Source organism: Cottoperca gobio, chromosome 23 (genome assembly GCF_900634415.1).
Source record: "Cottoperca gobio chromosome 23, fCotGob3.1, whole genome shotgun sequence".
In the NCBI taxonomy this organism is placed as follows: Eukaryota; Metazoa; Chordata; class Actinopteri; order Perciformes; family Bovichtidae; genus Cottoperca; species Cottoperca gobio.
In genome coordinates this window covers 8,392,501-8,402,500 of record NC_041377.1, presented here as the reverse complement: position 1 = coordinate 8,402,500, position 10,000 = coordinate 8,392,501, and the positions used below count along the sequence as shown (strand labels likewise).

At 46.8% G+C, this 10,000-nt stretch overlaps 2 protein-coding genes across 12 annotated transcripts in view; one reads left to right on the top strand and one right to left on the bottom strand.

Annotated features, from left to right (window-relative positions):
* LOC115028573 (receptor-type tyrosine-protein phosphatase zeta-like) overlaps nt 1-2,309 on the top strand; it is a 42,839-nt gene extending 40,530 nt beyond the window's left edge. For both annotated transcript variants that reach the window (XM_029462443.1, XM_029462442.1), the window contains 3 exons: nt 1,032-1,174; nt 1,318-1,453; nt 2,118-2,309. In XM_029462443.1, coding sequence (XP_029318303.1) covers nt 1,032-1,174; nt 1,318-1,453; nt 2,118-2,261 — 423 coding nt within the window. In that variant the 3' untranslated portion in view covers nt 2,262-2,309. The remainder of the gene's footprint in view (nt 1-1,031; nt 1,175-1,317; nt 1,454-2,117) is intronic.
* A 2,028-nt stretch (nt 2,310-4,337) lies between these two features.
* Nucleotides 4,338-10,000, bottom strand: part of LOC115028280 (HMG box-containing protein 1-like) — a 6,473-nt gene continuing 810 nt past the window's right edge. Inside the window, exons 2-12 of one of the 10 annotated variants that reach the window (XM_029461948.1) lie at nt 9,084-9,185; nt 8,813-8,969; nt 7,581-7,677; nt 7,399-7,501; nt 7,143-7,258; nt 6,483-6,639; nt 5,972-6,116; nt 5,789-5,898; nt 5,521-5,713; nt 5,281-5,422; nt 4,338-5,136 (exon numbers count right to left, since the gene is read on the bottom strand). In XM_029461948.1, coding sequence (XP_029317808.1) covers nt 5,116-5,136; nt 5,281-5,422; nt 5,521-5,713; nt 5,789-5,898; nt 5,972-6,116; nt 6,483-6,639; nt 7,143-7,258; nt 7,399-7,501; nt 7,581-7,677; nt 8,813-8,969; nt 9,084-9,185 — 1,343 coding nt within the window. In that variant the 3' untranslated portion in view covers nt 4,338-5,115. Of the gene's footprint in view, nt 5,137-5,280; nt 5,423-5,520; nt 5,899-5,971; nt 6,117-6,482; nt 6,640-7,142; nt 7,259-7,398; nt 7,502-7,580; nt 7,678-8,812; nt 8,970-9,083; nt 9,186-9,967 lie in introns of all 10 variants that reach the window. The other 9 variants (XM_029461949.1, XM_029461950.1, XM_029461951.1 and 6 more) reach the window with 9 other exon arrangements.

Below are 10,000 nucleotides of genomic sequence, written 5' to 3'. Positions count from 1 at the left end.
TCTCTCTCTGTTTCTCTCTCTCCCGTCTCACTGTCTCTCTCACTGTCTGTCTCACTGTCTCTCTCTCCGTTCATTGTCTCTCTCACTGTCTGTCTCACTGTCTCTCTCTGTCTCTCTCTGTCTCACTGTCTCTCTCACTGTCTGTCTCACTCTCTGTCTCACTGTCTGTCTCCGTCTCACTGTCTCTCTCACTGTCTGTCTCACTGTCTGTCCTCTCTCTCTGTCTCACTGTCTGTCTCTGTCTCACTGTCTCTCTGTCTCACTGTCTCTCTCCGTCTCACTGTCTCTCTCCTGTCTGTCTCCACGTCGTCTCTCTCTGTCTCACTGTCTGTCTCTGTCTCACTGTCTCTCTGTCTCACTGTCTCTCTCCGTCTCACTGTCTGTCTCTCTCTCTGTCTCACTGTCTGTCTCTCTCTCTGTCTCACTGTCTGTCTCTGTCTCACTGTCTCTCTGTCTCACTGTCTCTCTCCGTCTCACTGTCTCTCTCACTGTCTGTCTCACTGTCTGTCTCTCTCTCTGTCTCACTGTCTCTCTCCGTCTCACTGTCTCTCTCCGTCTCACTGTCTCTCTCACTGTCTGTCTCACTGTCTGTCTCACTGTCTGTCTCTCTCTCTGTCTCACTGTCTGTCTCTGTCTCTCTCTGTCTCACTGTCTCTCTCTGTCTCACTGTCTCTCTCTGTCTCTCTCTCCGTCTCACTGTCTCTCTCACTGTCTGTCTCACTGTCTCTCTCTCCGTCTCATTGTCTCTCTCACTGTCTGTCTCACTGTCTCTCTCTGTCTCTCTCTGTCTCACTGTCTCTCTCTGTCTCTCTCTCCGTCTCACTGTCTCTCTCACTGTCTGTCTCACTGTCTCTCTCTCCGTCTCATTGTCTCTCTCACTGTCTGTCTCACTGTCTCTCTCTGTCTCTCTCTGTCTCACTGTCTCTCTCTGTCTCTCTCTCCGTCTCACTGTCTCTCTCACTGTCTGTCTCACTGTCTCTCTCTCTGTCTCACTGTCTCTCTCACTGTTTGTCTCTCTGTCTGTCCTGCAGAACCCCCATGTGCTGGAGGTGCGTCAGTACAGCACCCCCTGCTGGCCAAACCCTGACAGTCCCATGAGGAACAGCTTTGATGTGATCAGTGCAGTCAGAGAACACAGCAGACATTCAGACAGACCTGCAGTCATACATGATCCGTGAGTACGACACAGACAGGTGGTCCCGTCCCCTTCATCCTCTCTGTGAGGGTTAATGTGTGTGTGTGTGTGTGTGTGTGTGTGTGTGTGTGTGTGTGTGTGTGTGTGTGTGTGTGTGTGTGTGTGTGTGTGTGTGTGTGTAGGTTGGGGGGAGCTACATCAGGGCTGTTCTGTGCCCTCACCTCTCTGTGCAGTCAGCTGGAGGAAGACGGAGCAGCAGATGTTTACCAGGTGGCCCGGATGACCAACCTCATGAGGCCGGGGGTCTTTAATGATTTAGTAAGTACACACACACACACACACACACACACACACACACACACACACACACACACACACACACACACACACACTAAATACTCTTAGGGTGCCTTTTTGAACCTGACGTGTTTGGATTGGTTCAGGTTCTGGGTCTGTTTACAACCTGATTCAAACCTAAACCAGCATTAAATCTGATTAAATCTGATTAAATCTGATTAAATCTGATTAAATCTGCCGTTGGAGCGTTGACAGTTGTAGTCAGCGGTATTGTGTCGACTCTCTGGGTTCATTAAGTTCGCCTGAATCTAAAAGGATTTCTTGGTGACACCAAAGTGTAAAAGTCCATCAGAAGCATTAACAGCTGCAGACGTGTCCTGGTGTCAGTCTGTACCACTTACTGTTCACTGCTGTTGGTTTGTGAACAGGAGCCGGACCAGAACTAAAATACAACCCTGGTTCTTCCTCTTTTCTTAAGACTTAAGACCATAACTCTGTTATGTTTCCAGGAAATATTCTTTCTTTATAGTAATCACGACTTCACTTCATTTACATGTTTGTTTAAATTCTTTGTTACTTCAAACCCAAAAGCTGTCGGCTACTCAGCAGCTCCGCTTTCTTCATTGATATATTCTGGTGTTACCTAAGTTAATGTTAATGTAATGACCGCTGACGCCTCCCCCAGGAGCAGTACCAGTATCTGTACCGGGCTGTGCTGAGTCTGCTGAGCAGTCAGGAAGACCAGAGAGCCCTGCAGAGTCCAGAGACCAACGGGTCGGTACCGCTGGGACAGAACAACATCGCTGAGAGCCTGGAGTCCCTCATGTAGACACACACACACACACACACACACACACACACACACACACACACACACACACACACACACACACACACAGACACACACACACACTTTTTAAAGGCAACATTTGTGAAGGATTTATTTTTATTTGACTAACTGATGGAGTTATTAATGTATAATAAATGATTTACTAATGCTTTATACATCAGTTATATGTCTCTAAATAAACAACATGTGTGTTGCCAGGTTGTGAAAACCCCCTTTCACTGCTCAGACATGAGTTGACCAAAATCTATTCAGTAAAATCATAACTTCATTCTTCAAGTCGAACTAGAAAATGAAAATCCAGCGTTTTAATGATTAATTATTAATAACATTTATTTATAAATTAGCAATATGCATGTTTCATCTGTAAAGCATTAGTAAATATGAACACTTAACAAAGCAATTAGTTCAGAAGTCCTGTATAACCTGAACCAACAACCTTCACACACACACATGCACACACACACGCACACACACACACACACACACACACACACACACACACACACACACACACACACACGCACGCACAGTCAGCTGTGAAAGTAGAAGAAGACTTCAGAGTTAAAGGATCCTCTTATATGTGTAATGCAGAACATTAACCAGCAGATGTTGGGGGAGGGGGGATCTTATAACCAAACCTTCAGGCCTCACTCGTGACTCTCTAAAGGTATTCACTGCTGTTGAACGCCTTTTGTGATTCATCTTGTACTTTAAACATGTTTTGATACGACTGTGACTAATATGCCAAAATAATTATCTGTGATTTCTTTCTATTTTCTTAAAGTGTTTTTGCGCTTGTTGCTTTCTATGTACAAGTCGGAGATAAAAAGTCATCAGATGTTTTGTAAACGATGCAAGATGGGATTTAAAGTGAAGTCTTAAAGGTTTAGTTTGAATATGTCAGAAAATATCTACACCTCAAATCTCTGCAGCAGAATAATCTTTATAACCAGCCATAAGATCACATCAGAGGTCACAAGCCGTGTTTCCCTTCACGTATTCGTACGCATCGTTTTAAAGTGTTGCTGTATGGAAGCAGTTGTTTCTGCCGATACATATATTATATACTTATATATATTATATTGTCAGCATTAAAACATCTCTCTGGTGGATGTTTCCTCAACTTCGGAGCAAACTACACTTTGTGGAGCCCAAACCAGCAGATTCGAATAAATCACATTTCTTTTTGGTGAAACTTCAGAAACTTGTTCGATCTGATCTGGATCTGATATAATCTAGATCTGATCTGGATCTGATATGATCTGGTCTGATATGGATCTGATATGATCTGGTCTGATATGGATCTGATATGATCTGGATCTGATATAATCTGGATCTGATATGATCTGGATCTGATATGGATCTGATATGATCTGATCTGCATATGATATGGACCTGATCTGGATCTGATATGATCTGGATCTGATATAATCTGGATCTGATCTGGATCTGATATGATCTGGTCTGATCTGGATATATGATCTGATCTGGATCTGATATGGATCTGATCTGGATCTGATACGATCTGGTCTGATCTAGATATTTGAATGGAAACACGGCTGCACTGAACATTTAGTGACTCACTGACATCAGACGCATCCCGGCTGTGCCTGGGCTGCGTCCACTCTGAACCATTTGTTAAACTCACCTGGGGATGCAGAATGGCACAAACCCCAGAGGTATCTGAGTCACTGTAAATACCCCGAATACTTCAAAAGGCCAAACTACTGTATGTTTATACTGTACCTCTATATATTTTCTATTTTACTATGGAAGTGATTTTCTAGTCCTTTACATATAAACAGTATAACTGTGGATTCTATTTGATAATTTAGATGTTGATGTTTGTAGTTTCATCTTCATGATTACAGTAGCAGCTTAATGTCGACACCTTTATCTCCACTCTGGTGCAGTCTGTAAATAAATAGCTTTAAGGTTTGTTTACAACATTGTTCATGAATTTAAACTTGTTTGTTTTTCCGGGAGGGGAAAATAAAATGTTCTTGTTTCGACCCAAACCTTCGTTTTCTTCACACAAAGACACATCAGAACAGGAAGTCATGCGTTTGTTTATTTAGAATATGAAACATCACATGGTCTCATCAACCTGCATCACATGATCCAGCTCAACAATCAAGGACAGATATATTTCTATATAATCTTATATTTCTCATGACACATAAGATAAAGTGTTTATAGTGCAACAAGAATCCACCTCTGCAGTAAGAACACGAGTGTTAAGGTGTCAGAAGCTCCCTGAACACTGCTAATCTTTCTCTCCAGCTGCTCACCTGAAGGTGCACGCACTGATTAAAACAACATTACTATTAATGAGTTCCGTGTTTCCAGCTGGTGTTACCTGCACATCACGGCCTGACTACACTCTGAAGCTCCTGAAGCAGATGAAGCTCCGAGTCTGGATGATGTCGTCGGGGAACCTCATGTACAGACTGTTGTAGTGTCTCCACTACACAGGCCACTCGCTCAGGGGCAACTAATGTGTTTAAAAGTTAATATTACAGGATAAAATAATATGTAGTCTTGTGCAATACACTGAGTGCGCAAATGCAAGTAGTATAGAAAATAAAATACTTTATATATTTATTTATACATAACATCATTGTTGTTAAATAGCTACATTCTCTACTTTACCCACGAAGCTACACAACGTCCCGTCTGCTCCCACACATCATAAATACATGTTTATATAATGTGTCATCCCCATAAACAGACAATTATAACACTTTACAATGTGTGTGTGTGTGTGTGTGTGTGTGTGTGAGTGTGAGTGTGAGTGTGTGTTTGGGGTCCTTCTCTCTTCTTGCCTGCAGCCTTAATTTCCCTGACAGCCCTGCTGGACACAGAGGAGAAATTAGACAGCAGGACAAAGCTATGTGTGTGTGTGTGTGTGTGTGTGTGTGTGTGTGTGTGTGTGTGTGTGTGTGTGTGTGTGTGTGTGTGTGTGTGTGTGTGTGTGTGGAGGTGTGTGTGTCCTTACAGAGTTGGTTCGTTTGCGTTTCCAGCAGTCTGGGTTGAGTCTTTTCTGCTCGTCTGCGAGGGCTTTGGCCTGTACGGTGAACGTCCGCCGCTCCTCACTTCGCATTTTCTTCCACTGCTCCCCGAGGAGGACGCTGATCGCCCTGAAACACACACACACACACACACACACACACACACACACATTACCTCACGTTGAACACTGAAACACAGCTCAGGTGCAGACTCGGAGCACACCCACCTGTTGTCCTTGCCCGGGTACATCTGTGTGTACTCCACTCTGAACTTCTTGGCGAACAGCATGAAGGCGTTCATTGGCCGCTTGCACTTGTTGGGCGGGGGGGCATCATTACTTTCTGCTGCGCTGGTTTGCTGGCTTTTGGTTGTCTTTTGACAAGGAGAGTGGGAGGGGCCGGGACTGTGGGCGTCTGCAGCTTTGAAGACAGTTGAAATGTGTGTTTGTTGATGTTTCTGCCGGTGCACACAGCAGATGTTTAAATGTGCAGTACCTTGTGATGTGTCTCTGTCTGGAGAAACGCTGGAGTGGGAGGCTTGCCGCCGCCTGGCCATACTGCTCAGCACGTAGACGGCGGAGGAGTCCAGAGGAGTGAAGTCGTAACTGAGGGAGACACAGAAAGGGTTCACACACTAACCACTCTGTAGCTGTGGGGCGGAGCAGGACACGCTTTTACCTCCTGAAGGTGTCAAACACCAGCGAGTCGTCCGTGTGTTTGGCTTCTCTGTGTCCCGGAGGAAGGCACACGTCACCCACCTCCACCTCATAGCACGGTATCCCATAATGCACCACGGTCAGGCTCGGGTGAAAGGACGACCACCCTAACAGAAAGTGTACAGAAGTCCATTTAATGTTGTTACGAAGCGTCTCAGTGTCAGCGCTGCCAGAAGAACGATAGCTGGCGTTTACAACCAGGAGTCTGCGTCTGCTCTAATCTCCGGATGAATCCTTCGCCTGTGTTCAGCTTCTCTCCTCACGTCTTTAACACACATGCTCGCTGTGATGAACGACGAGCGCGGCGTCCTTCTCTCTCCCGCCGCTCGATGAGAGAAAGCTTTGAGAGCAGTCAGCCCGGTGGTTTATTTAATCAGTTTTCATGCAGTAACAGCTGTTCATCAGACTGTTACACCTGTACTCTCGTACCATAGTGGAACGCTGCCCAAGTGTTCTCTCATCATCACTCCTACCTTTGTTCTTGACGTAGAAGGGGTGATCGAGTTGGCAGCGGGCGGTCATGGGGGCGTGTCCAAGCGCCCCGGGGTCAAAGGTCAGCTGTAACACAGCCTGACCAGACAACACAGTCTCTGAATGTTCCAGCAGCTGCAGACCCTCAGAGCCATAACTCTGCAGAGGACACTTTACTTTAATAACCCCACAGGGACAGGGTGAGGTGAGAGACAGGCAGACAGACAGACAGACAGAGAGACAGACAGACAGACAGAGAGAGACAGATAGACAGAGAGAGAGAGAGACAGAGAGACAGAGAGACAGACAGAGAGACAGACAGAGAGAGGCAGATAGACAGAGACAGACAGAGAGAGACAGATAGACAGAGAGACAGACAGAGAGACAGACAGACAGACAGACAGACAGAGAGAGAGAGACAGACAGAAAGAGAGAGACAGATAGACAGAGAGACAGACAGAGAGACAGACAGAGAGAGGCAGATAGACAGAGACAGACAGAGAGAGACAGATAGACAGAGAGACAGACAGAGACAGACAGAGAGAGGCAGACAGACAGAGAGAGACAGATAGACAGAGAGAGAGACAGACAGAGAGAGGCAGATAGACAGAGAGAGACAGACAGACAGAGAGACAGACAGAGAGAGGTAAGGTGATTCTTACATCCTGCACCTTCAGAGACCTGCATCCTTCGTCACCACAGTCTTCCTCAGTGTTGTCCAGGTCCTCCACGTCCTGCCACTCCACATTGGAGCCAGTGTGGAAACGCAGACGAGTTCCTGGTGAAGAGAACAGCTGAGCCTCAAATAAAATCACTTTTACATCTTTACAGCTGAGAAAAACGTGATGACCCAGAAGGAGGTAAGTAAAGCAAAGTGTGTGTGTGTGTGTGTGTGTGTGTGTGTGTGTGTGTGTGTACCTTTGAGAAAGCAGTGCCAGGCGGTGGGGGGGCAGGAGAAGCTCCAGCCCTTGTCCCCCTCCTGAGACGAAGAGGACCTGGTGGACACTCGCTCCCTGCTCCTCTGTGGAGACATGTACAAACAGCTCAGTGAGGGCGGGGGGTGCTTCAGGTATATAAGAGCAGATAGAAGTGAGCCGTACCCTGGTGCGTGGGCGATCCCTGCCTCTAGGGGGTGACAGGGTGCTGCTGGGGAGAGGGGGGGGGCGAGCGTAGGAATGTAGATTACTGCTGGAGAGACTGAAACAACACATGAATTCTGAAGCTTCACAACTATCTGTGGAACAGTTTCTACAATAAGCATAACAAATATATATTTCATTCATAACCGGATAAAGAAGTTAAAGGAGTTAAAGGGTTTAAAGGAGATAAAGAAGTTAAAGGAGTTAAAGGGTTTAAAGGAGATAAAGGGTTTAAAGGAGTTAAAGGGTTTAAAGGGTTTAAATGAGTTAAAGGAGTTAAAGAAGGTTAAAGGGTTTAAAGGAGATAAAGAAGTTAAAGGGTTTAAAGGAGTATAAAGGGTTAAGGCGTTCAGCCGTTCCCGGTTTCCCGGCGCTCCCGGTTTCCCGGCGTTCCTGGTTTCCCGGCGTTCCGGCGTTCCCGCCGTTCCCGGTTTCCCGGCGCTCCCGTTCCCGGCGTTCCCTGGTTTCCCGGCGTTCCCGGGTTTCCCGGCGTTCCCGGGTTTCCCGCGTTCCCGGGTTTCCCGGCGCTCCCGCCGTTCCCGGCGTTCGTTTCCCGCTTCCCGGTTTCCCGGCGTTCCCGGGTTTCCCGGCGTTCCCGGGTTTCCCGGCGCTCCCGCCGTTCCCGGCTTCCCTGGTTTCCCGCCGTTCCCGGTTTCCCTGCTTCCCGGGTTTCCCGGCGTTCCCGGGTTTCCCGGCGCTCCCGCCGTTCCCGGCGTTCCCTGGTTTCCGCCGTTCCCGGGTTTCCCTGCGTTCCCGGTTTCCCGGCGTTCCCGGGTTTCCCGGCTTCCCGGGTTTCCGGCGCTCCCGCCGTTCCCGGCGTTCCCTGGTTTCCCGCCGTTCCCGGGTTTAAAGGAGTTAAAGAAGTTAAAGAAGTTTAAAGAGTTAAAGGAGTAAAGGGTTTAAAGGAGATAAAGGGTTTATAGGAGTTAAAGGGTTTAAAGGAGTTAAAGAAGTTAAAGGGTTTAAAGGAGTTAAAGGGTTTAAAGGAGTTACAACTTCACACATTGTGTTCCTGCGGCAGGGTTTGAAACTGCATTGTGAAACAGAATTGTGTCGAGATAAAACAAGTTTAAACAGTTAAATTAATTTTGAAAACATATGGGAGAAGAATACTTAATTTGCTGTGATCTGTAACGTGGTTGAGGAAACACTGAATCATAATATATGCTATGTTTATTTCCCAGCACACACACCTGCTGTCAGCACACTCAGTGGCGATGTGAGCCAGCTGTGTGAGCCAGTGTGTGTCAAGAGGCTGTGTGTGTCGCTCCTGGTGAGACACGCCCACACCCAGCTGGTAGCCTGCTAGCCCCGCCTCCTCCTGAACCTCCTGCAGGTCTGGGAGGTCGTCTAAGAGGAGAAACAAACACCTTCAGAAAGGTTTGTGTGTGTGACGTGCACTGAACCTGAGTCTCCTCCTCCGTCTGCTGCGTGGAACGCGCTGCACGCTCGTGTCATACGTACCGTACTCCATGTAGCTGTCACTGCTGGGGAGGACGGGGGAGGAGGGGAGGCGTTCCTCGCAGAGCAGTAGGTCATGTGATCGCTCTGCGTCCATAATGATGGCTGAAGGGAACAGCGGTCAAACAGGAAGCAGCATTGGAATTTAAAGTAATTTATTATTAAATATTATTATACAAACAGGAAGTGTTCGTGGAGCTGCAGAAGGTCAGGGAGGGTGCGACCCGAGATTCTTTCATGACGTCGACGTCCTAATTCTAAATCCACTTTGAATGTTTTTTAAATTTCTGCCTGTGTACATGTGTTTAAAGTGTTTGTGCACAGTGTCAGATACTTATTGTTATTATTAGATGCAGTGGTGCTGTGTACGATTGTTTCACACTCGTTTCCAATAACTGCAGTTTAAAGTCCAGAAGTCAACATTCACATGTTTTATCAAACAAATATTCTGCTTAAAAACATATTTGTTGGTGTTTAGTCTCAAAGACAACATTTTCACTGAGTTCAAAGACGAAAAGAAGTCTAATCTAATCCCATGAATTACTTTATTCAAATTCAGGATTTTGTTCAAAGACTTTTTGCATTTTTGTCCCTGTGTGCACTGTGTGTCCCTGTGTGTACTGTGTCCCTGTGTGTACTGTGTGTCCCTGTGTGCACTGTGTCCCTGTGTGCACCGTGTGTCCCTGTGTGCACTGTGTCCCTGTGTGCACCGTGTGTCCCTGTGTGTACTGTGTCCCCCTCAGGGTGCAGCTGATGGTCACCACCTCCCCCACCATGAAGCTCTGAACATCTGGAGTCTCATGCTACGTAAGGGTTAAATACAGGATGATACTGTAGGTGTAACATATACCTCACAGGTAACACTAAAGAAACACACTAACACACACCCTAAAGATGTTGGGGAGCATGGAGAGACCCCC